The 27,874-nt window shown below is 40.0% G+C and overlaps 2 protein-coding genes across 2 annotated transcripts; one reads left to right on the top strand and one right to left on the bottom strand.

Annotated features, from left to right (window-relative positions):
* Positions 1-372: 372 nt before the first annotated feature.
* LOC135461454 (uncharacterized) lies at positions 373-16,966 on the top strand. The gene is made up of 15 exons (XM_064738565.1): positions 373-560; positions 2,232-2,342; positions 3,812-3,867; positions 4,862-5,005; positions 6,099-6,343; positions 8,510-8,588; positions 9,174-9,347; positions 9,759-9,832; positions 10,649-10,831; positions 11,521-11,694; positions 12,157-12,312; positions 14,276-14,356; positions 15,385-15,565; positions 16,099-16,298; positions 16,835-16,966. Exons 1-15 carry the CDS (start codon positions 521-523, stop codon positions 16,920-16,922), a joined length of 1,986 nt encoding a protein of 661 aa, XP_064594635.1. The 5' UTR covers positions 373-520; the 3' UTR covers positions 16,923-16,966.
* Positions 16,967-20,449: 3,483 nt separating this feature from the next.
* LOC135461404 (uncharacterized) lies at positions 20,450-27,874 on the bottom strand. Its single transcript, XM_064738478.1, is given in 8 exon segments — positions 20,450-20,607; positions 20,884-21,020; positions 21,022-21,152; positions 21,662-21,927; positions 22,466-22,641; positions 24,307-24,503; positions 24,980-25,159; positions 27,075-27,874. Coding segments are annotated over 8 exon segments (1,722 nt in total). The 5' UTR covers positions 27,552-27,874.

Raw genomic sequence — 27,874 nt, 5'->3', positions numbered from 1 at the left:
GCATATAAAGTGACAAACTCACCAATACAGCCTTTGATTTTAAACGAAATTTCCTTGACCTCCCTATGAAGGGTGTAAAACCAATGTAACTGTAAACATTGTAAAATGTACTCCAGTGGGCTATTTCTTTTAAGCAGTTGTAACACTAAACACGGCCCTGTTAACATGGCGACGTATGAACCTATAATAAATGCTCGGCAAATTCGACCTCTTATTTGATTTGCGGACATCAGAAATGCTTTCCGATCTGGACAATTCATTTTATAAATTCCAGCAAGTTCATGAGTACCTTACCCGAAACATACATTTTAATCCTCAAAATCTTATACTTTACTTGTCGATTTTGTTGATGAATTAGTGAGTCGGTCCAGAGTTTCGACAGCCTCAATAAAGGTCGACCCACCCGCCCTTTCGGATTTGCATCATACAGGGTAATGCGCTGGCGTTGATCACATATGCAGAGATGTACCTGTCTATTCGCATGCATGACTGATTTGTAAATAGCGAGCTATTAATTAAAATGGAGTCGGACGGCAAAGAGACCGGTCGTCTTTTTGGGGGTAAGCCGAGCAATTTTTACCTTTCTTGTTAGTCCAGCCTTTATGTTTGAATGCATTGTGAAATGTGCATACAGTGTTATTATTTGCGTTTATGTTCAATATCAGGATTTTTAATATTAATGCGGCATATGTCATTTTTTCCACCGAAAAGCGGTGGTTTTGTACCTTTTCCCCCTGTACTTACGGATACACACTAGCTGTATAATCTACAGGAATGTTCTTGTTGTTTCCTCTAAGCAGCGTTAATTTGGTGCTAAACGTGTCGTGGAGAAGCATTTTGAATATTTCTAGACCAGTCTAATTAACACGCAGTTAACATTGCTGCATTTTTTTACCCTAATTCTCCTTAAGCCATGATGCTAGGAGGGCGTCTAAGTGGCTACTATTTAAGCACATTTAGAAACAAGGGTAACTGGGGTAAGATGACAAAAGACGGGGTTTCGTCGGTTATGTTTGACCATTTGATAACTATCACACGGTCGTCGCTGCTCTGGTATTACTCTAAGTGTTATACTCTTTTATATCGTGTTAATCATTGTGAAATATATCCATTGTGCCTATATATATCCATTGAACAGCGTACATCGTGGGTGAATAAATTTGATATATGCATGGGAGAGGGTAGATGGATATATTCATTGTCTTTGGTAAGGTACATCTAGGATGAATACATATTTAGTGTTTTTGGTAGGGTACAACGTTGGTGATATATACAATAGGTAAAATGTGGATGAGTATATTCAGTATGGGTGTAATACCAGTGACTGAGGACATTGTAGATGGATATATTCAATACATGAATGACATATTGGTGACTGGGAACAATTTGAATGGTGATATTCAATAAGGATGAGATATCGATGATAGAGTTAAAGAGGCACTATCCTGTAATCAATGAGATGAGATATCGGTGAATGGGGACATTGTGGGTGCATATATTCAATACCAATGAGATACCAGTGACTGGGGACAATGTGGAGGGATATATTCAATATGGACGAGATATCGGTGACTGGGAACAGTGTGGATAGATATAGTCAACACGAATGAGATACCGATGATATCCTGATATCGGCGAGATGAGATATTGGTGACTGGGAACAACGTGGATGGATATATTAAAATGGATGAGATATGACAGTATCTAGGGACAATTTAGATGGATATATTCAATACGAATGAGATACCAGTGACTGGGAACATTGTGGATGGATATATTCAATGTGGATGAGATGTCGGTGACTGGGAACAGTGTGGATGGATATATTCTGAATTCGTAATATACCAGTGACTGGGAACAGCGTGGATGGGTATGTTCAGTATGGGTGAGATATCGGTGACTGGAGGCAGTGTGGATGATACATCCAATATCGTTGGATGAGATACTGGTTACCGGCTACAGTATAAATGGCTATATATATTTAGGGTGAATGTATGAAACATTGGAGACTGAGAATTTTGGCCTATGCATGGGATAGGGCCCCCTTTTCTTGAAACCAATTCGCGAAGACGATATTAGTTAAGACCAGCGTGTGTACCTATAACACAGACATGATGACGGTAGTTGTAATGATTTCAGCACGCCTTGTGAAGCGGGGTCAGGTCTCATTAATAATAGAGTTGTATTGTTCCTCATTAATTAAAACTGTATATATTATGTATTTCTTCAAGCTGCTTCAAGATGGTGGTTCCCGTGGGACCCCACCCGTCTGATTCGACGTAAGACTAAACATCATGGTGACAGAGAAGACGAGTTTGAATTGGATGACTACTCCGTATTCGGTATGTATTTACATCATTTTATTTATATCCTTCACGAGTGCGGCGTCAGGCAACAATCAAATAGTAAATAAATATTCTCCAGCTCAGTTTTAAAATTTGATCGTTGAAATAAAGTCGTTAATTGTTTGTTATTTTTCCACAAAGATAATACGTTTTGGTGCATGGCTAGAAGAAAACTTCTTTTGGACCTCTTTTGCTTTAACCGGGCGTAACAGAAAACCAAGTGAATTTTGGTTTTTTGAATAAGTGTAAACAATCTGTTGTGCGATTTATTCCACCGGATTTTCGCTACAATTATTTTTGCCCTTTTGGCCTATATATGCACCCGTTAAGAAAGTTTTTAAAGAAAGTTTAAAGAAAAGTTTAAGAAAATTAAAATACAAAATTTTTTTAGTGTGCTAGTCCAACCCTACAACCAAATTTATTACAAAATTAATGGAATAAAAATAATTTGCAAAACAAACGTTGGTGCATTAGACACAATATGTCAAGCACATTTTCACCAAGTAGGTTCATTATAGATAAGTAAAAAAATGCTGTTACATGATTGCCTAATTCAGGAATTGATACGTTTGTTTTAATGGTGATACATTAACATCTGAAATACAAACAACAATATACACTAGTCTAATATCTATAAGGTCCACTAAGATAAATCTATTAAATGATGTGGTACACAAAAGTACAGCTGCTAAATGTTGTATAAGTTTCTTTTCGGCAATACACTACCATCTGACGTACACAACGATAAATCTGTTAAATTATGTTACAGGTTTTGTGTAATTGAAACAATAACATCTGTTGAATGGTGTTAAAGGTTGGGTTTTCGGTAACACACTGTTGTCAAAGGTACACAGTGCTAAATCAGTTAAATGTTGTTACATTTATTTATTTATTTATTTATTTAATTGGTGTTTTACGCCGTACTCAAGAATATTTCACTTATACGACGGCGGCCAGCATTATGGTGGGTGGAACTCGGGCCGAGCCCGGGGGGAAACCCACGACCATCCGCAGGTTACTGGCAGACCTTCCCACTTACGGCCGGAGAGGAAACCAGCATGAGCTGGACTTGAACTCACAACGACCGCCTTGGTGAGAGGCCCCTGGGTCATTACGCTGCGTTAGCGCCCTAACCGACTGAGCCACGGAGGCCCCAAATGTTGTTACAGGATGCATGCACAATAACTTCTGTATTGAGGCTACGTTTCCTTCTATTGATACTATATACATATAGTTCTTACATAGTGTGTACCTATTTCAATTCAGCCACGACTTACGTCTGCACCGGGTATATGGATTAAAATTGTCCATGTACATTTTCGTAGAATACTGAACCAGTACGAAAGCCAGATTCATAACATATATAATAGTCTGCGCATCGACATCTGTTTATCCGTTACTTTTAAATTTGACAATGCTATTAAATTTGAATTAAATTTACATTTTTTTTCTTCATTTCATTGCAGATATCGAGAGTAACGATCCAATATTCAATAGAGACGATGACAGCTTCCAACGAGAGGTAACCTTATCAGTAGATCGATATTGGGAAAACAAGTTACATGCACATTTTCATTATACCATAACATTTTAATACGTTATATTATGGTGCACTGGCGATTACAGCTAAAGGGGATCAGTCGTAACTTTACCAGGAAACCGTGCATAATGGCATTTGATTGAATGTTACTTACAGTGACGTAGTCTATCTGGAAATCCCTCATACTTCAGCCAGAACACGAGGAACTACCTATTGTATGGGTCGGTTGTAAATATAGCCATAACGAGGTACCTTTTCTTGCCAAAGGCTCCTCGGTTGCAAGCTGAATTAACCATTTGTGTTCTCTTGCAATGCTCGAAGAATACATTACCGGTTCGCTGGAAAGGCATTCAGGACTGAACAATAGACTACATGGCAGGGCAAAGGCACGAATGTTTTAAACCGGAAAGGTTCTCTGTTATTACTGAGACTATAGTTATAGCAGATCATGAGATGTAACCTATATTCACCAGCTATGTTTTATTAAATCATTGATCTCTTAAATGTTATGCTTCAACCTTCAAGAAATATTCCATTCATGAGGTCAACAGCTTTTATAATTTAACTAACTGGGATAAAACAAAGCCCATGGGGCTCTCGTCCAGCCAGCTATTACTTTATTATTTTATTGCGAACTTACGCTTCTTACATGCCACCTTTATTTATTGTATAATTTTCTTTGTTAAAATGTTCTGGTGAATAAATCAAAATCAAATAAAAAAACTGCAACGCTTTGAACATTTGCTGCAAGGAACTGTAAAACGACAAAATAACTACAACTAAACACTACTTTGTCCCATATCTGTTTTAACACTGATAGGAAGCCAAAAACCGTTCAAGTTACAGTGTTCTTCCCACCGAAACTTTAGCCTGTGTCGTCTTAAAGGCCTGTGTTCAAAACAAATGTTGCCTATGTCAAATGCGTATAATTAATTCAATGGTTAAGTTCTCTACTTGTGAAATTGCTTTGAACCAGGTTGTCAGGAAAACGCGGGAATACGTGATAGGAAAGCGCGAGGCGGAAGTTCGTGTCATGATCGATCGCATGGTGGCAGCGAAAGGTGGAGAAGATCAAGCCCTCTTATTTGTCCTCTCTCAAGAAAGTCTCTCAACTCAAAAGGTCAGTCAAATTAATTTATCAAAATATGCTTAAGGATTATGAAAACGATCAGGAAGGATTTTATGGAAGAAGTATATATGTATCGGGTGGGCATAAAAAAAATATTCCGTACTTTGACACTCAATATCTCCGAAACCCTCTTACGTCAGCTTCTAAAAATTTATTCGCTCAAAATCCATTACGTCCTAAGTATACAGACCCAAATTTCAATTTCATCCTTTAAGATTTCTGTTCATGGGACCAAAATCAAAATGGAGTCAAAAACGCATGTTCCGGACATTTCAAAATGATGTTCTACCTCGTTTTACTTGAAAAGGTGATCAATTCCTTGTCCGCCGCAGAGAAAACCATCTAGATTCAGCAAAATTTGTGCCTATCTGGCAGAAGGGTTTCTATGACAGTAGAGCCAGTCAATTTTTCCAGACGACACTTGATTGACACGTGTCACACAGGTGCAGCGTGCACTCCAGTCATGACACCTGACAGGTGATGCAATGTGAGTTACCGGAACGTGCGTTTCTGAGGCTATGTCTTCATTTTATCCTTGTGTACGCTCAAACTATGACCTTGAAAATTGGTCAGTAAATTAACAAAATCGTGTCATTTGAATGTCTAAAGTTTGAAAGCGTTTGAACAAAGGATAATGGAGCAATGCAGCATCAAAGTACGGCCCATTTTTTATGCCCACCCGATATATGTTTTCTTTTCTATATATATATTTATTTGATTGGTGTTTAACGCCGTACTGGTTTTCTTTTCTAAGAAGACGCTAAACAGTAAACGTATTGTGAACTTTTCATCGCTGTAAAAATCTCTCTCTGTATCTCTATATAATCTGGAGCTTTTCTTATACAGCAGATTTAAGGTTGCTTCTTTACTGTGTTTATTATTTAAGTTTTCTTGTCCTAGTGCTGCAAATCTATTATCACTTTTCCTTATATTCTGAAGAACTGTTTTGTTTCGCCAGAACGGGCGCAAGACTTTTGGAAGAATGAGCCATATGTGATAATTCTAGTGTTCTGTTTCTTTACCATTTTCCATTCGGTTCCATTTGCCATTCTTTTCCATCGCTATCGTTTCCTTCGCTTTACAGTTAGATCTGTTTACAAATATCTTACTTCACCGAGGAGCGAATCCGTCTGTTTGTGATAGCCACATGCAGACTCCACTTCATCACGCCGCCAAGCGGAATCTAGTGGACGTCTGCCGTCGTCTGCTGGAGAACGACGCCCTTCCCAACGTCAAAGATCGGAAACGGATGAGGCCGCTATCATTCGCGGTCAAAAACTCCAACGATCAGATCGGAGCGATGCTGTTAGAATACATGTCCAATAAAGAGTGAGAATATTTTATATAATTTTATTCCCTCGCTCTCACTGTTTATGGGCCTAATATACATCGTGTGTGTAAATTTGTACATAAGTCGTGTGAAGGTTCTTCAGTAACTTATTCCGGATCCTTTAGTTTCCTCCACCTTTGAAACTAAGGGCTTATTTCAGCATTATATTCAACTCCATGGTGGTGCATTATAGTTCAAACAATGCATGCCACTCGGAAAGAAGTTTTAAAATTCAGTACATTCATTGTCTTAAAGGCATACAGAATCGATTCTGACTGACTGGTGTGAAAGATAGACAAGTCCAGGCTATGCCTTTTAGGTATGATACATGTATTCAAGCTTTTTCATATCAAATCATTTTGTCCAGATTAATCCAAGTGTTTTGTCCCACCTTGTGATGAACCAAATCTAATTGCCAAAACATTCTCCTGCATATAATTGTCAAAAAACTCGTGACTTCAAACAGACAAATGTGCATCGCTTCAGCCTGAACTTCTGCAATAGTGTGATCCTGACAAGAGGTATTGAAAACAACAACACATTAACTGTCCGTCATCGTACTGATCCTTCAGATAAACAATTTAACAATCATATCAATAAGTAAATAAATTAATAAGTAAAAATAAGGTTTCTTTGACTGCTACTGTTACTCACTTACTGGACAGAACCAGGATAGTCTATATAGCGAATATAATACGCCTGATGATGTCACAACACTGACAAATCACAACTTGTCTTGGAGTCACGTGAACAGACTCGGATAGAATCGAAGTAATCCGACAAACTGGCAGCGAAATGACTCCGATGTAAGGCAGACAATGAATGCGATGAAATTCTTTTACAGTTGGTGACAGATCAAAAACAAACTCACGAAAAGTTTGGAGGGTCTTTCAGGATGTGATGTTGCTTTGAAATGGTTTTTATGAATGAGAAATACGATTTGGCAACTAATAAAATATACTTAATGATGATGACGATAACGATGATGATAATGATGGTATTAATAATGGTGATAATTACGACAATGATGACGATCGTGATGATCGCGATAACGATGATGGTAATAATGGTGATGATTACCACAATGATGACGATCGTGATGATAGCGATAACGATGATGGTAATAATGGTGATGATGATTACGACCATGATGACGATCGTGATGATGGCGATGATGATGATGATGATGATGATGATGATGATGGTCATGATCATGGATGCATTGGTCCATAATGGACTGATTTAAACCACTCATCCCATCAGATGAGTACATTAATAAATTAAAAAACTATAGTTAACGAAAGTTTTACATGCAGAAAAAGCCCTATGTCTGTAACGTTAACGCAGCTTTCTTCCAGAAGACCTTGACAACTGAAACAATGTTTAGACATGAATGAAGTTTCTGATTTCATTTTATTTTGTGACAACAGGTGACCTCCTGAGTATTTCGCCTACTTGTAGCAGCAGTCACAAGGTCTTTTGGGGGAGTTCATGTATGCATTCTAACAAGTGCATCTTTTCAGCCTTACCCCGCTTAGACAACTGAAAAATAAGACGGGAAGTTTCATGAAAATGGTGTCACTCCAGGGACTGGATTATTATGTATCAGCGCCAATTCATCATTTCTGTCTGGCAGTGATACTCTATATGCTTCCATGGAGACAAATTTATTGTGTTTCAGTATCCGGTCATTTTTTCTCACTGGCGGAGATAGTGGGAAAGAGTTTAGGAAGACTTTCACTTGACTAACGGTTACACACGTTTCTGTGTAGACTGTTTCGTTCTGTTTCAGTGTAAAGCCTTTTTCTGGCTGACGGTCATACTCCCGTTTCTATGGAGACTTATTCTGTTTCATTGTCCGGTCATTATTTCTGGCTGACGATTATACACCAGTGTCCATGGAGACTTATTTTGTTTCATTGTCCGGTCATTATTTTTGGATGACGGTTATACTCCAATCTCCATGGAGACTTATTTTGTTTCATTGTCCGGTCATTATTTCTGGCTGACGATTATACACCAGTGTCCATGGAGACTTATTTTGTTTCATTGTCCGGTCATTATTTCTGGATGACAGTTATACTCCAGTCTCCATGGAGACTTATTCTGTTTCAGAGTCCAGTCATTATTTCTGGCTAACGTTGATAATCCTGTTTCTGCTTCAGTGTCCGGTCATTATTTCTGGCTGATGGTGATACTCCAGCAGAATTCAGCTGTGAAACGTTACTGAGGAAAAACATGGAGGTCAGTCACTCTGTCAAATTTCTCATGAAAGTTTTTTCGAACGAATAAAATCTTGTATTGCGTTATGCTTTAAAACTGCATATAAATCTATCAAAGAATAAATCAGCTTATAAGCCCAAAATTTTATTATAATCGCTTTTACTAAAAAAAAACTTTGGATTTTATAGTTCCCTTGAGGATCATGGAAAGAGCGACTTTAACGTTAACACCCCGTCTGTCTCTTCGTTATCAGTCAGTCAGTTCGTCAGTCGGTCATAAAACAGTTTTCAGGACATTTTTCAAAACGCTTGATTGTAATGGCGGTTCACCATACTGAACTACAACTTGGTACATGGCTTCACCTTGGCAAATTACAGATCCAGTTGGAGTTTTCGGCAATTCTATGCATTTTGCAAAAATGATGACCCATTTTTTTCGTCTGTGATTGTATTATTCTGACAGCTCAATCCGGTATGGGACATATACCAAGTTAGAATGAAATTCTTCCAGAATGCCCGGTTATGTTGTCTCTTTACTTTTCACAACTTCAGTTGACCTACAGTTTTTTCAGTAATAAATAAAATCATGTCTGCCTTTTGTCGCTAGGAGACAATGATGTCTCTTATGAACTGCATGATAGATCGTCATGGACACAGAGGGAAAGCCAAAGTCTACTATAATGTGCTGGAGTCTGACTCGCATGGGAGACCACCCTCACATCATCGGTTTGACAGGGGAGCTAAATCTGTGCTATACCACATTACCAACAGTGGAAATAAGGTAGTACATTATCAACAACGGAAATAATGTAGCAGATTACTAGTAGTGAAAATAAGGCACCATATTACCCACAGTAGAAGTAAGGTCCTAAATTAACAGCAGTAGAAATAAGATATCGTACATTAACAACTGCTCACCGCTTTGGTGATCTAATCGTTTAAACGTCCACCTCGAAGTCAAGAGATATGGGATCGATCCTGGGTCACACCAAGACTTTTAAAATTGGAAAGTAATATAATCTGTGCGGCACTTTCTTCAATCGTTACCAGATGGTTGTGCTTTAATGTAAATCATATTAAAATCGACGGTAATGTCAAATGAAACCACCATTCCATTCATAAGAAAATCATCTTTTCTTGCATGACTTATCGGCGTAATAAACGACTCCTGTATTTTTTTCCTTTTTAACAGACCATTATCTACCACGAGGCTGTGCGACTGCTTGTGCGGAAAAGATGGAAAGATCACATGAAGTTTCGTTTCTTGTAAGTGCAGCCAATCAGTCGGTCAAATCAATCATTGAATCAACCTTCAAACTAGTAATATCGATCATAAGTTTTGTCCGAACGACCAGAATGTCAAACAAAACCCTGACTGATTTATTTATTTGAATGTCGTTTAACGAGTGGCCCTTAAATTGTGGCGGCCGATACATAATGGGTGGAGAAATCAAGAGTACCCAGTGTAAACCATCGACCTTTGGCACGTTATACTGGCGACTTACTGAGGTAAAAGTGTCACGTGTGACCAGATACCAGTCAACACGTTGATGCTGTGGTTTATCTGACTTTCTTTTTAAGCTAATTTACCTTTATGTTTTCACATTTGAGTCACACTCCCAATAATATGGTTTGCCGAGTCAGTGTGTAATGAACAGGGATTAAAAACAAAGGAGTGCTCAGATAGTTGAAGCACTGGTTCGTTGCGATTAGGTACAGTAAAATCATGAGTTCGAATCCAGCTCTCGACAACGGCTTTAAGTCAGGACGTTTGTCAGATACTTAGCGAACATCGATGGTTAACTCTGGGCACTATATTGTCCTCCGACCATACACCGCCCTCATACGAGTACAGCTTAAATACCAAACATATAATGAAATTGAGACAAAGGTCATTTAATTCATCAATATTTTAACCCGTCAGCAATTCATAAGAAGCATCATTAAATATCACGTACGTGAGCTACATATTTATTCATGTGAATCCTTGTCAGCCCGACAATCATCCATTCTCCTCCATTTTACATATATGAATCCTTGTCAGTTCGAGCATCAGCCATTCTTCCCGCTTTACTTCGGCAGATTGTCGGCCACGTTTTACCTATTGACCCTCTTTTCCTTGGTGTACTCTGCTGTGGTTGTCTCCAGCGTGCCCGACCCCATGGTGTACGACTCGCCCTTACAAATATCACGCGCCGTCTTTGAGGTCATCGCCTACTCGTCGGTTGCTTTCACCTTCTTATTGGAGCTCAATCAGTTCAGGAGGTTTGTATTATCAACACTTTTTTGTTTTGTATTTTTCTTTGGTTCGCTCAGGTTGAAACTGTTTTTAACCAGGGGAAGCTCACGTGATACGAAAGGCCTTGTGAGTTTCCACCTAGATGAATAGTTTTCAGATATAACTGTTTCACCGATGTGAGAACCAAAGAAAAAAGGTGTTATGTATGCTAACGTTCTTCTTGAACCTCACATCTCACGTTTGTCAACATCACTGAGATCTTAGAGCCCATCACACGGACCGGTTATAATCTGTGAAATGTATAGAAACTGATTAACATGAAGTCTGAATGTAGAATTCGAAATGCACCCTCAACTCGATTCCCGTGCATATCGTGCAGAACGTCGAAACGCGTGTATCTCGTGCAGAACGCCGACACACGTGTATATCGTTTTGACGTTTATCACGGCACAATGTAAAAAGCTAACTGCATTCCTTACTCGTTCACATTTGTGCAGTGGCTGTTGTATATTTAGAAATATGAACACAAACTGGAATATCTCAAAGTTTTCGTAATATTTTATCAACGGTATCCAGACGGCATGAAGCCCGACGTGATCATATTTAACCAAACACAATACTGTGGTAATTTTACGTTCTAACCAACGGAGTTACGTCGCCTTTCTGGCATTGGCTTGGGACGTGTATTTGACGCTACATATTTTGATATTTCCAGACACAGGCTGCAGTATTGGAAAGACCTCTTTAACTGGCTTGACATGAGCTCGACTATTCTTATCCTAGCCGTGTTACCGTTGAGATTCACTTACCAACAAGCCCAGTGGCATGTCTTCTCCGTCGGTTTTATGCTGTGGACTTTCAAAATTTTTAAATACTCTATTATATTCAGGTACGTCATTGAGGGAAGTGGCAGCAAAATTTCGTTCAATAACCCGCATTGTTATAGGCAAAGAAATGTTTTTGAATATTAGGTTTGGTGCTTCAACTCCTACTTTCGAAACAAACCTCAATACACCTTTCTAAAACTTGCATAGAACATGAATAATGATCAACTTAGTATTGGCCGAATTTTGGGTCACTTGATCATATTAATATAGTTCGCATTGGAAGGGAATTATTCTCTTTACGTATGTCGCAGAGTGTTCATCTGAAATGAAAACTTGATTAATTGTTGTAATTAAATGTTTAAATATGCTGACGAGCAAAAGTCGTTCATTTGCATCGATTGTCGGAAAGTTTGCCAGCAAATGGCCACTCCGGTTTCATTAAAATTCTTGAGTATGGAGTTAAGCAACAATCATATAAACAAATAAATAAATTTAAGCCAAAGTCCGTATATTTCATCTTGTAGGCAAACCGGTGCTTACACCCACATTCTCTGGAGAGTGCTGTCTTACGATATTGTCCAGTTTATGATGTTCTTCGTTATAATATTGCTGGCTTTTAGCGGGGCCTTTGTTCTGGCACTAAGGGGAGATAACTCTTTGAACGTCAGCGGGCAACAAAGGTAGGAGTTCAAAATGACTATTAAGGTCCACATAATGTGAAAGAGGGTGCACACATAATTTAGTTCCTTTATGTCCAGATCTTATGTTCAATACTTCACACAAAAATTAATCTGTCCATTATAACAGACAGTTTGAGTGACGCTAGAATGTATACTGTTATTGCAGCGGATTCTTCTGCTATAATATAACACACATATTCTATGCTGTTTATGACGTAGTGTGTGTTATAGTAACAGAATACATTGTAGCATCACTCAGACAACGGGCTTTCTGTTAAATTTAAGAAAATAACTTCTTGAGTGTTGGTCCATAGTGAAAAATCTCTTACAACCCCCTATATAAATCTGCTCTGTTGAAAGGAAGGACGGTCAGTTTGATACCTTGCTTCCACATGTACACATCATACAAGCGCTGCATGCTGGCTTCCTCCCCGGCCGTAAGTGGGAAGGTTTGTCAGTAACCTGCGGATGGTCGTGACTTTCCTCCGGGCTCTGCCCGGTTTCCTCCACCCATAATGCTGGCCGCCGTCGTATAAGTGAAATATTCTTGAGTTTGGCGTAAAACAGCAATCAAATAAAATAAATCAAATAAATGCAACCCCTGTAGTACCCAATTATACATATACATTTACTCAAAAGAACAGACAAGAAATAACACAACCGTAATTATTTCGGACGAGGGTAACTCTTGCAAGAACACATTAGAGAAACCAGAAACAAGATATCGCGTCTCTAGCACCCAATACGCTCCTCAGTGAAATATGGCAAAAACACAAAGCAGTGATCGTGTGACGTCACAAGGGACATACATTCGAGTTTATAATAAACAGGCACGATGTTATTCAGTTTGAAAGTGATGAAAACACAAAATCAGAACATAAGGGAAACCAGATGCTTTTAAAATCAACTAAACAGAAATCATTTATAATTCGAAAATAAAATATAATATGGTACTTATAAATGCCCTTACATGTTAAAAATATATTTGAAACATTTATTTACAGGAATGCCAGCGACCCAAATGAGCCTACTTTGTTCCCCGAGTCCGCGTGGGAGAGCTCAAGGTTAGTCGCCTTTTACGCCAAACTTGTCTTGATAGGTGAGGTCTGTGGAAAACTCTGATCGCCTTAAGTAATTAGGGCCTAAGAAGGGTAGTTTCCATGCCCGGTGTTATGGGGAATTTGGTTATGTGGTACACAAATTTAAAAAATAATGGCCATTCCTTTGATTCGAGTCGCCATTAGGCGGTAAAAGTTATCCAATTCTTTTCACCCCGGAAACACACGGGGTAGAGCCTTTGGATGCATCTTTTTTCTCCTTGCTGTGCTTGATTATTGATGTCAAAAAAAAAAAAAGACCAATGTGCGGTTACAAGCTGAGACGCATGCGGACTTCAAATATGTACCGCGCCATACTCCTTACAGCGCGTGTGCCTAAGTTCGCTTTGCATCACTGCCAGCACTAGCAAATTTTGTACAGAAATCTTGAACAACGCTGAGGTCACTGTGGTCACGGTGGTAAGGCAGGAAGTGATATCAGAAATCAGAAAAAACCCTGCCTCAAGCTTTGTTTCTAATAATATTTTATATATACCGTACACATACTTTCTCTTGTTCTCTTATGTACAACATGATTCTAACAGACATCTTAAACAGTGTTAGTGATAAATGTAAATAATAAATAATAGATCGGCAAAAAATTCTATACGAGTCTATACATGCATCACACAGGCTCCAGGGGTTAAGCTTGTCTAATTGTGACAGCGATGTAACGAGAACGTAGAGAGCTGTGTGTGCGATGTAAGGAGTATGGTGTCGCACAATCAAGAACAAGAAGAACAACAGCCTCAGCAATATGTCACAACAACATTATCTGCCTATATGTGATCCTCGTAGCTCATTACTCTAGATGTATATTTATTAATTCTCACAATAATAATGTGATGTGATATTCTGGCTTTCAGCACATTCTGGTGGATCTTGTTTTTGGGTTTTCGAACTCTCATAGACACGGAGCCGCTGGTAGAGGATTACATTAAATTGCCGTAAGTCAACTGTAACAAGATGTCCAAAAGTTCATTCTACAAATTGAAATCCATGTCTCAGAGAAAAAGCAAAAGTGTTGTGCCTCTTAAACATCATCAACATACTGAGTGTGATGTTGGAATTCAACTTTTGTTGGGAAACTTCATGTTTGAGTGTAAAGACACTCCATGTCTGAGTGTAAAGACACACTCCATGTTTGAGTGTAAAGGCACACTCCATGTTTGAGTGTAAAGACACACTCTATGTCTGAGTGTAAAGGCACACTCCATGTTTGAGTGTAAAGACACACTCCATGTCTGAGTGTAAAGACACAGTCCATGTTTGAGTGTAAAGACACACTCCATGTTGTCTGGTAAAGCAATTTACTGAACTTTGTGAGAACAGAGATTCACTGACTGCTCTGTTATTCGAATGTTAATGTCGTGAACTTGTATTTCGTTGTTAAACAATTTTGTGAACCATTTCCGATAACCTGTTACTTTCATGTAAGAAATATCATGAAAGATTCATCAAGGCAGTTCATTGGAGAATATACGAAATCTATTAGTTATTCAAGATGGTGGTGAGCACAATAAAAGCCACATTCCAGGAGAGGCCTTGTAATTCTATCGTTACAGCCGCCAGTGTAAGTGAGTGAGTGAGCGAGTGCTTGGGGTTTAACGTCGTACTTAACAACTTTTCCGTCATATGACGATGAAGGAGTCCTTAGAGTGCATGTAATGTGCCTCCTTGTTGCAGGGCGGATTTCCACCGGTCTTTTATCTAGTGCTTCTTCACTGAGACGACTTACCGAAGGCAAATAAGCCGCCCCGCCCGAGCCATTATACTGTTACAAGTCAACCAGTCGTTGCACTATCCCCCTTTATGCTGAACGCCAAGTTACAACTTCCTCTTTTAAGGTCTTAGGTGTGACCCGACACAGGATTGACCCTGGATCTACCGCTCCTGAACGCGGTATTAACCAACTGAGCTATCGGGATCGGTCCCGCCGCCAGTGTAACTTATTTTTATGTATTTTTTTTTACAGGCCGTTGAGCGTCATCTTGATAATAGTATTCATGTTTCTATGTATCGTGGTAATGTTGAACCTTCTGATCGCCCAGCTGTCCGATACATACCAGAACATACAGAGCGATGCTCATCGTGGACTTGAACTGAACAGGGCCTGGATAGTGACCCGGATGGAGATCAACAGCGTGTTTATGGGGGTCAGTTGTCATCAAATGCTTGAAATATGCCACGCTGAGGCAGTCGTTAAAACATGGTTGCCAATACGGTTGCCAACCCGGTTTTTAACTTGTGGAACTATAGTTAAGATCCGAAATTCATGATTTTCTGAATGAGATTGTCTAATTTTCTGTAAGACTTTAAAATCTTGTCAGCTCATAATTCCGATCTTGGTTCAAAGAATGAAAACAACACACACACACACACTAAGAAGAAATAACACAACACCTTCAAATCTGCAGTCAGGAAAGAAAGACGAAGAAAATGGAATGAGCATTGTTAACATGTAGATTGTTAATATGTAGACTCACTTCTACCAAAATGGGCCCCAAGAGTGTTGCATGCTTTCGGTATTGCAGTATTGGCGCACCTGTAAAACTACGAGCTAATTAATGGTAGCGGTTACCTAACAGCAGAAAACGATGACACCACGGTCAACATGGGACACGTTTGTTTATACCAATCAATTTTTCCCATTGAATTAATTTCTCTCATTCATTGTGCACTCTTTCAGAACTATAGAGTCAAGCAGTATACTGACATGGAAGAGTTTGATGACGTCCAGGATGTCCTGGCCAAATGGGACTCTCCTCCCTTGAACAGCATCCATACTAAGCTTAAGAGGGTAGAGGAGCTCGCGGTCTCCACTCACTCCACGCAAACCACTTTACTACAGCGCCTGGCCTGGCAGGAGCATGCTCTTCTCGACATTCAGTACGATGTTTTACAGTTTTTCTTTATTTGCCCATTTACGGTCAATTTTATTATTTCCTAGAAATTTTATTTTATAGATGCTAAGCCTAAGTTCTATGTATATTTTGTCTTTTTCATATCAGTCATGGTGTGAAAAGATATCAAGCAACATTTAGACTGAAATTCATTCACCATCTAAAATAACTTCAATTAAATCCGTCCCTTGAGTTATGACGGATTCCGTTTTCGTCGATCTGACGGATTTTCTGTGCCTGATTACGGATTAATTCGTTAACAGGAACTGAATTATCCATTAAATCGACGAAAACGCAGTCTGTCGTCACTCCTGGTAACGGATTTAATGCTAGATTGTTTGAGGGCAGAATGAATGAAATTATAAATTGGGCTTTATGAAATTTGCTTACCATGGCAATTGTCAAACGTCAAACTAATTTCACTTTGGTGCGTTCTTTTTTTCAATACCCAATCCACAAAAATGATGCTGCACACAGAAAGCGGCCGTTTCCTTTATTTGTTGTTCTAAATGTTCTCACCAGGAATCGCTTGGCCGCCATGGCTGCTGGACGGTCTGCGGATGGAAAGACTTCGGGTTCCGGAGATGCCCCAAGACCGTCAGAAGCATAACGTCTCTGTGCACGTCTTGCAGCCTCCTTGACGTTTGCCCTGTTTAGCGTCTTTACAAAGCCATCTTTAGACGCTGCTTTCCCGATGCATCTGCAGCCTTGTGGTAGAATCCAGCATCCACACGATAATGTACAACTTTGCCTAAATGGGCTTCTCAAAGTTTCAGCAAAGGCCTGACGATTCTAAGAGGCCTTAAAATATAACGGACCAATTTGAAATTACCAAAACCTTTCATTACACAGAATAAGCAGTGCGACCACATGAAGATAAAATATGTATCTTGAACGATAAGTACAGTGGCCAGTTTTGAATAATGTATTACAAGCATACTGTAGGTTTACAGTATATATATATATATATATATATATATATATATATATATATATATATATATTTAGCTACAGTTGTCCATTATATATACATGTATTAGATGTCGTTGTTGGAAATACTCTCATTTTTGTGATATGAAAACGTCTTATGGCATGATAATCCTTAAATTAGCATTTATGCTTCCCACCTCAATCATAAGTAATACCTCAACATCTACCATGTTACTTGCCATTCATTGTATGAGTACCGTGCAATAAAACTGCGGATCCAGCTGTTTGTAAAGCTACACAAGAGAAGTGCCATATATCTTGCAATGATGAGAAATTTCTACCCATAGCTGCGGAACCTATAGGGTAGTTCGACCCACCACCCCACACTCGACGTTTAGTTGTATAGTATAGTTCTTTTATGTCATGTCGGAACTGCCTCGTGGGTTGCTAAAATCGTGCGTTACAAAGTTAGACGGAGATTACCGACGAGGATGTTCCGGCATGCAGCTATGAATGTCCTTCCGGTGTGATATATCAACGCGCAACACCTTTCTGCAATACAGCTGTAGCCATGCACTTTTGTAATAAACGAAGAAATGTTGAAAAGAATACACTGTGCCATTTGTTTGTCATATCAATCACAAAGGAGCGAAGACGATATACGAGGCGATTTCCGTGTGATAATCAATTGCTTACCGTTGCAGATGGTGTTGGCATGGCTGCATCACGTGTTGGCGTGACTTCACCACATGTCGGCGCGGCTGCACCACATGTTGGCATGGCTGCACCACATGGCGGCGTGGCGTAAATGGAACTTTCACTGTACTCACATTCCTCTTGAGAGGTTCCCACCAGTGACAGGCATTTTTCCGCTTAGTTTGTATTATTATTTTACACAAACGACGGTAACCAGATTTACAGACGAATGACATAACCTGAAAGAAATCACTCTGTTACGTCAAGAATATGTTGAACTTCCTTTATTTACTGCTATAGCCTAGTTTATTTCACGTAAATTAATATCTGCGGACGGGTCCACATCCTCATAAAACCGGACATGTAACAAGGACATAGCCTATGTCTAACAAGATCGTGGACGTTAAACAGCAGTCGATCCAGTAATGCTACGTTAGAACGCGTGACTCTGTGCAGGCCTGTGGTATTGAAATTAGCATTAATTATCGTTATGTTTATTAGTTCGTCAGGTAGATGGGTATATATGTATATATATAACGAAAACTGTTAATTGTACATGTTGAAATTAAGACATGAAATTGAATGTCATTAGACGACAATTGGGACTTTGACTTCGAACTCTTTCATCGCTCTATTTAAAACAAATCCATGTTACCTTTAGGCAACTATCTTTGTTACCTTCAGGCAACTATCTTTGAGTTGTGAAAAAAAACAGAGTTGACAAACGATGAAAATTGTGCACCTATAAAGGTTTGTGAACTCAATAAGTGCTTGAAGCAAAGAGGTGTCATTTTTACCTCCAGGACACGACGAGATCGATAAATTAATGTGAACAAAAAAATCCCTACAATTTTGACAAGTCACATGATAGAGTAGAGCCTTTAGCGAGCCTGAACTCCCCTATTAAGCCCGACACTTAATAAGACGAACGTTTCCAGTAACATGGTGTGGTCCAGAGACAAAGATGGGTGCTGCTGAGGCGGCATGTAATGCCCTGTGATCACTGCATGGAAACTGAATGTGGACAGACAGCACTGTAAGACAACCAAAGTGTGTGCCAGGGGATTTCGATTATGTTAAATTTTTGCTGTTGCAAAATAGTGGTTTGCATCAGATTTCAAATTTTGACATGAGGTCATACTGGCTTTCTGGGAATCGGACCCAAATCATTACGCCGCCTCTTTTTAGCTGGATGCCGTCATGCTAATACAATGCTGCGTCATTGATGGATCAGGAGTTGTAAGATAACATATAAATTATACAATCCTACAATCACTCCTTGCCTTACCTCCGAAATGGTTACCACACAGCGACGAAGCCGAAAGTCTCTACTATTTTAAGTTCAAGAACCTTTCGATTACATGACGGCAGTGAGAGTTCAAGGTCGAAGAAGCCGGGCATACAGCACAGAGGAAACCGCCAGATATACAGCACAGAGGAAACCACCGGACACACAACACAGAGCCCGCAATACTTCAAAAGATACCTGACAATCCTGCTCGAGTTAGACTGCAGCCAAATCAGAATTTGTTGGATTCGAGCCCACCACATTTCTAATGAGAGAGCAGTGATCCAGAGTACGATCTTCAAAACGCGTCTTTTACCATCTTTTGTTTCTGTCTCAAGGAATCGTGGTTACAGATATCAGACATGCAAACCATATACAGAACCTTTTCCACCCAATGGAATGCGGACCTGGGCTGTGTACTGTAATTCTTCAACTTCTTTCGCATGTTTGCAAGGTGTTTATTCAAGCATATTCTGAAGGCATTTCTCAGTGTTGACTGATAAAAATACACTTTTTGTGGCGCCCTGCATCTCGCCAATCCAACCTATACTGTTTTGTCTCTAAAAATCATTTAAAAATTGGCAGGGATTGCACTAAACGTTGCTGTTTCATATGCAAAGGGGTTGAGGAATGAGGGTAGTCTGTTGTTTTTCTTTCCTTCCTTTGCAATGATTACCAGGCGACTTTTGCCTTTTTCCAGGGCTATACTTTTGCCCTCTCGATTTGTTAGCCTTTTGCTTTCAGAATACAAACAACTACAGTATAGAGAGCAAAACCAGAGCAGCGACGACAGCTTGATACTTGATAAATGGCCAACGTAACCGGCGGAATATGGCCTCTTGTCAGTTTACTTCATTTAGGGTTTTATTCTAACTGTTCATGTAAATGCTTAACTAGTAGCAAATTACACCCAATAGCATCATGGCTCAAGCAAAATCAGGGTAAAAATGCTCTTCCAAGCCGTCTGAAACCATTCTAAACGACCACGGATCTTCCGAAAGACTCCAAATCGAGTCTATGTCTGTGTACGACTATTTCTATAATGTATTGCAGTAGAAAAATCGTCAAATCGTCCAATATGCATGATCCCAAGTTGCCAACATGCATCAAAAGATATTCCAATATAGTGAAACAGAAAACTGAAAGTTATAGGATTAAGTATTGCTATATATACACACGGTATTCGTATATACAGGATAAATGTGAAAAAGCTTGTTCTGGTCTCATGTATAATGAAAATAGGCAGTTGCCGTGCAGTTTGCACTAGCCACGACCCTGACCCAGTGAGCACTGAATCCGGGTGGAAATGTGTAGTAATTATATCCGCCATTATAGACACCTATTCGAGTTAACACATTCCAATCCTCTCCGGACATGTGACCTGCAGAAAAAACATATCAGATGACTTCGGGTTAAGTGAAATTCGTGCTGTCATTCCACTGATTCACACAAACAGGACACGTTCTCTCGACTACCCATTGTGACCAAAACTGAGAAATATTTAACTTATTTGAAATGTTTCACTTATACGATGAAGGTCATTTTCATGGGTGCCCAGCGTAAAACCACGGGCCTCTAGCAGAGTTACAGCAGAGTGAGGGAGGAAATGACTAATAAATACACTACCATTAACTGAGGTCCACTTTTTCTGAACCACCTGCTGTTCCAGTGTAGTCTATCTCGATGGCAAAGGTTACACCCGGGTGTGCCGGGTGTGCCACGTGCGCTGTTAGATGCAGGACTTTATGGTCAAAACCGGTCATAAGATAGGGATCGGACGGAAACCCCTTCTGTTACATTGTCCCTCCGCCAGACAGCGCCCCATCCTTGTGGTTTCCCAAATGACCAAAGATCATCCGTCTTGCCAAACCACATACCGGACTGAGATTGCCCGGTGACAACATTGTTGTCAAATATACTGGAAACCTTAAAATATAATAAGAAAAGCAACATGTTAAATGTACATGAAGGTGAAAACACTTGCAAAGATAACATATGACACGGCAAATGCAGATGTTGTCACGGGTTAAGCGTTTACAAAGAACAGACGTCCCGGGTCTGTCATCGCAAGACCAATTTCAAACAGTTAGTCAAAAGAATTTCAATGCGCTGTGTGTTTATACAAACTATCTACGGAAGGACTTGTTGCTAAGAATATTTAGGCCTGTAAGTCTGTTAAGCGATAACTATTGGGTGTACAAGAACATTCTTTTGATCGGAAGACGTCATGATCAGAGTTGGCAAAAGCAAGTGTTTTGTTTACATTGATACGTTTTAAATCCGGTCTGGAAATTATAATTTCACAGTTCGGAAAATGAATGCGTATTACACGATTAAAATACTAATTGCAGAACACTGTTATACCAGTTATACCAGACTTAGGCCATGTTTTGCTTGTTGAATCATTAATGTTGAAATGATAACGCACCAAGTACCTGATTGCCCCCTAAAACCAATGTTCCCCTAAAAGATGCAAAATCCGGTATGACTCTAAGGTGTTGGCTAATTGGTCGAATGCCCCAAGTACTTCCGGCCCAACCAAGAGGAGACAACTCATAGAACATTCCGTGAGCATCCATCAGGTAGCGTTCTGTCTCCACTTCTCGTATCCTCGGCCATTCTGTTTGCCAAAGGTGATCAAAGGCATGGCTAGCTTTAGGAAGTCGGTATGTTTGCCATTGTTGCCAACTGGACGGTTCGCCTACAAAAAAGAAGTGCAACTGTCCAAATACAGGGATAAAACTTATGAGCTTGTTATAATATGATGAAACTACAATTGACCAGGTTTGACACAAGAAGCTGTGTTAACTTTTAGTCGATGCCAAGAAAGAAAGCATCCAATTACCATAAACCCCCTGGGACTAGTTGTTCAAAAGTGTATTAAAAGTTAAGCCAGGCTTAATACCAATCTTGTTTTAGTGCAAAACCCAGTCCCACCATACTGCTAGTCGCCGTCGTATAAGTAAAATATAAAACCTATATGACACCAATCAAACAAATAAGTAAATAAATAAATAAATAAATAACATCTGAACAATTCCCTTGGGGCTAGTTTTTCAAAACGTGCGGAACTATGCGACAGACGCAACGTGTTAACAATTCAACCGCATGTCTTTCCTGTACCTAATAAAAAGAATCTTCTATTGAATCTTCTTGCAATGAACATTTTTTAATGGTGCCACTCTGACATATACGATTATTTCCTCGTGGGTCAAATTCAGAGATACCGTCTAACTTACCTTCGTCTCCACCATCGAACACTTTCAAGATGGCCGACCGTTTGTCCCAGCCAACGGCATAGATTACTTTGCCGAAGTTTCTCCTTCCGGTCACCTCAACGAAAGCTGTTCTCGCCAGTATGGTCCATTTACTACCTGGTCCTTTCCATTCTGCCAGGCGACCACCATGCTGCTCTCTGAAATTTTTACGCAGTTATAGGTGTCTACGAAATAAGGGCAATATAAAATATTACAGGATGGAGAGTGAAACTAGAGCAGCGACGACAGTGTGATAGTTGGCAAATGGTCCCACGTAACCGGTGAAATCTGACAATTTACCTCAGTCAGGATTATATATAAACTCTGGTGGTGCCTCAGCAGTGAAACTTTCGGCTGGGCCATCACTGTGCACAAAATATGCCATTTGAGCAAGAAATGTAGTTAGTGTGCAACATTCCTGCTACCCACAGAAAGTTTACTTGCTGACCATCAAGATGACAAAGGTTTAGTTCAGCTGACTTAATTTTGTCGAACCCGGAGAATGGTAAAGCGGGTGGGGTCGGCGAAGAAGAAATTCTCGGATGAGAAATCATCTTCTCATGTATATATGATGCATAGTCTCTATACCCTGTATATAACGCATATAGACGTTCGTTACACGTCATGGTTCTAATGCATATGCATTGAATCGCCCGAAGCTGCTAGACAATGCATCCATTATAGCTCCGTCATCCATAATCGTTCAATCAGTTCAGGCTCGGGTTCAGGTTCGGGGGTGAAGCGCGACATTATATGGTTGACATATGGTTTACTGTGTGCTATGTCACGTAGACTGAAACCTGGTGGCTGTGTGTTATGTTGTGTAGAATGAAACCTGGTGACTGTGTGTTATGTATGTAGACTGAAATCTGATGGCTGTGTGTTATGTTGTGTAGAATGAAACCTGGTGACTGTGTGCTATGTCACGTAGACTGAAACCTGGTGGCTGTGTGTTATGTCTTGTAGACTGAAACCTGGTGGCTGTGTGTTATGTCGTGCAGAATGAAACCTGGTGGCTGTGTGTTATGTCGTGTAGACTGAAACCTGGTGGCTGTGTGTTATGTTGTGTAGAATGAAACCTGGTGGCTGTGTGTTATGTTGTGTAGAATGAAACCTGGTGGCTGTGTGTTATGTCGTGCAGAATGAAACCTGGTGACTGTGTGTTATGTATGTAGACTGAAATCTGATGGCTGTGTGTTATGTTGTGTAGAATGAAACCTGGTGACTGTGTGTTATGTCGTGTAGAATGAAACCTGGTGGCTGTGTATTATGTTGTGTAGACTGAAACCTGGTGGCTGTGTGTTATGTTGTGTAGACTGAAACCTGGTGGCTGTGTGTTATGTTGTGTAGAATGAACCTGGTGACTGTGTGTTATGTCGTGTAGAATGAAACCTGATGGCTGTGTGTTATGTCGTGTAGAATGAAACCTGGTGACTGTGTGTTATGTCGTGTAGAACGAAACCTGGTGGCTGTGTGTTATGTCGTGTAGAATGAAACCTGGTGACTGTGTGTTATGTTGTGTAGAATGAAACCTGGTGACTGTGTGTTATGTTGTGTAGAATGAAACCTGGTGACTGTGTGTTATGTTGTGTAGAATGAAACCTGGTGGCTGTGTGTTATGTCGTGTAGACTGAAATCTGAGGCCAATTACATTGTCACAGCTGATTTTTGACACAAAAAACTTCAATCAATCATAACCTTTCATATCATTTTTTTTTGCTATTTTGCGTAGGTTTGCAGTTAGGGTTAACCTTAACAAACTTGATTTATCCACGCTTGAATTCTACCTATGTACATACAGCATCTAACATTTTCAAACTTACCCTTTCAAATCTGCTTGTTCAAATGTGTTACTGGCCACAACCAAGCGGTTGTCCATGGTGTGAGCGGCCTTGAAGTGGGGTTGTTCCCCTTTTTCGCTGGGAATGTCTAATTCCTTCACCAAATCAAAAAGCTGTGTGCAATTCAGTTTATTGACGTCACACTCCCACAGCGGTCCATCCATTCCGAGCATGTATACCTGGAGGAAATAAAACCATGGAAATCAATCCCAATGACCTCATGTTTGCTCAAAAAAGGCAGAAAAAAACTTCTACTACTTCTACTACAAACCAATGGTAATTATGACTGAAAATTGACTGAATTTTTTTTAAAAATTGTTATAGATTTTTTAAATATGAGCACATACAAGTAAATATTACGGTCAATAGCTAAAATAAAATGAAATAATTCAAACTGATACATTATACTATCATATTACAGACAGCACATCGCATAACAGTAAGAACAAGATCGTACGCGGGAAGGTCTATCAGCAACCTGCGGATGGTAATGGCTTTCCCCCGGGCGTTTCCCGGTTTCCTCCCACTATATACCTGAAATATTCGTGATTACGGCGTAAACACGAATCAATAAATAAATAAATTTAAATGTGTAAACGAAAACCCTGCTGTGATGTCATGTACGTTTATCATGCAAAGAAACTATAAAGGAAACCTTATTGGCAGGATCTGTGAGATGTTCGGCAGTGGCTGCTACCCGCACGTGCAATAAGTCCTCAAACGTCTTCAGGTTCCCGGATTGGTCAATAAGCCACGCACCTATGACGATTTGATTAGTCTCTTTATGGATGATCCGATTGGCGTAGGTGGACTGATGTGATACCAAACGTCGCATCTGAAAGTTAGGAAAAAAACGAAAATAAAAAACTCAAAGACGGCGTCTGTTTTAAAAAGATATAGGCATGAAAATATAGCATTTCTTAGTAGGCGTATTTCTGGATTACTATAGCTTACTCAACCATGGACAACATGCAAAGACGGAATAAAACGTAACAGCATCGAACAGCGAATATGTGCAGCGACGCTTAACGGCCTATTCTCATGGTGCGATTAGTAGTACAAACTTGTGACATACAACCGAGTGGAAGCGTCAGAACACTAGAATCCTGTCGCTTTTTGTCGCATTCAGCGATGTGTGAGGTAGTCGAAAGGAAATGGAGAAAACGCTATTCTACAAATCGCATGCACTGGCCAATCAAATCGCTTCAAATTTGTCCACTACGCGTTATCCCTCTTTGCGTCATCAATCGGCTTCTCTACAGCCATGTCCGAAAAAGCAGACTGCAAGTGCTTCTACCGGGAAAACGAGACTGGTTTCAACACTCACTAAAACCGAACAGTTTATTGCTTATATGCGATCTCGGTCAAGATCTACTGTGGAATATACATCATGCAAATTGCAGAAAAGGGAAATCATGGACAAATGTGCTTACAACAACGCCAGACCTTAGCAACGGAGCTAAACGGGGAAAACACTATGCCCTAGACACGTCGCATGCGGTTTTTGTCGAACACTACAAATTGAATGCAACGTATTAAGTTGGTACTACAAATCGCACCGTGAGAACGGGTCTTTAGCGCTATTCATGTAAGCAACCATGGCCGCAGTTATACATTTTGATGCATAATGAGTCGGGACCTCTCAAAAGCATTCCTACTCAGTTGCGAGCGGCCATGAATGGTATTGAATCAAATCAAATAAATAAATATATTTAACATGAACTGATAGAAGTTTCAAGTCGGGCGGCAATGCGATGGTCATCTAGCCTACTTAATAAACTCCAAGACAGTACTTGGTAAAGAAATAAAGACACCAAAACATTATCATTTTACTGATAATTAGGGTCGATGCCCACATAATTCTGATATATGACACATATACATGCATGTACATTCCTTTTTTTTTTTTTTTTTTTGCTAATACTAATGACAACCGAGGATGTATATTTTTAATCTCGTAGATAATTTCCTGCATTTCGGCTGAATTAAACTGAACACCCTTTAGACCCCCCTTCATGAGCACCAACGAACGCATTTTCCATCTGCATGATCAAAGCCCTTTTACAACGCTATTAACGGGTCAATATACCCCTTTTTCACACCCATCAGCGGCGTTGACCAATTTTCGCACTTTTTTACGGACACTTCGTTCGTTTCTAATTGACCTTAACACCAATACACTAATACAAAATTAATCTGTTAAGTTTAACAGAAAGTCTGCTGTAGAACGTATTCTCTTATTACAGCAGATTGTTCTGTTAAATATAACACATATATTCTATTAATTCAACATAAACATTCCATTAGACTGACAGGACATTATGACATATGGCAGGCATATTATATAATATTATGTTATTATAACGTAATACATTCTAGCATCACTCAGAAAGGTTTATTTTTTGAGTGTACATGTTTTGTGTTGGTCCGACATCCCATTTCTCACTCTGATTTACGTGTTCATTTATTTATTTATTTATTTCTCTGATGGGTGTTTAAAGTCGTATTCAAGAATATTTCACTTATTCGACGGCAACCAGCATTATGATGGAAGGTGGGAGGAGGCAGCGCACTGTCACGGTGATTCATAAGGATGGGCCTACACATGCACCTGCAAGGAAACCGCGGCCTCAGGAGGAAACAACATTTCCCTTTCCCACTTCCTGACATATTTTAACAGATAATTGTGGCAGTTAGGTCCGTAAATGTGGCCATATTGATGTCAAAGTACCTAATCATATCGCACTGACCTGATAGTTATCTCCGTCAATCACGTACAGACCAGTACCACTGCCCGCGTCCGGAACGGACAGATAGGACACCAGATAGAGGTTATCTGCCCATGCCATTAGCGCCCCAATGCCGCACTCCGAACGCTTGGGGCCGGTGTCTGCCAGCACGGAGTAGTTCGGAAATATGCCACCTATTTGAATGGGCGTCTGCATGGAGGCGATAGATGAGTTACCGGAACTTGGCGTGGGAGGGGGCGGAATGTCAACGAACGTCCTGGAGAAAAAGAAGGCAGCGGGCTGAGGAGATTGGCTGTTCAGAGACATACCGGTACTCGATTTTTTCTTTTTCCCGCGCCATGATTTGGTTTGTCCTTTGATTCCGTCGGGTCGATACTTAACTCTGCCATCAACACCGGTCCCATCGGCCGTACCGACGCTCTGCTCTCTCACGGCGGAGGCTATTCCCAACAGGAACAAGAGTCCACTCAGTTTCATGTCCGTTGTTGTTATAGGCCTGTATCTTGCCAAACAGAACGCAGGGTGATAGAGTGATAGAGTGGTCGGGCTGTCACGCGGTTAAATAACCTTAGCCTATATCGGCCTACACGCTTTTTATATGCTGAGTATAGCAATGCGGAACTACTTAATCAAATCAGTCTAAAGTTAGAACGACATTCACTGTCTAACTCACCGAGACTGTCCCCAACGCATTGGGCCTATGTACATGCAGGCCTATAATGATATAGATCTCTCTGTCACGCTCAGTACGTTTGACTTGTACCTCTCTACATTACACGAAAACGCGATAGAATCTGCCA

This window comes from Liolophura sinensis, chromosome 1 (assembly GCF_032854445.1).
Source record: "Liolophura sinensis isolate JHLJ2023 chromosome 1, CUHK_Ljap_v2, whole genome shotgun sequence".
NCBI lineage: Eukaryota > Metazoa > Mollusca > Polyplacophora > Chitonida > Chitonidae > Liolophura > Liolophura sinensis.
The sequence above is the reverse complement of the archived record's forward strand: the minus strand, read 5'-3'. Positions and strand labels throughout refer to the sequence as shown.

Bases quoted from the DNA above. Each gene is read 5' to 3' on its own strand.
- LOC135461454 (XM_064738565.1), top strand. From the start codon at position 521: ATGGAGTCGGACGGCAAAGAGACCGGTCGTCTTTTTGGGG. The intron at 2,343-3,811 runs GTATGTATTTAC...ATTTCATTGCAG, and splicing joins GGATGACTACTCCGTATTCG to ATATCGAGAGTAACGATCCA. The intron at 9,348-9,758 runs GTAGTACATTAT...CCTTTTTAACAG, and splicing joins TTACCAACAGTGGAAATAAG to ACCATTATCTACCACGAGGC.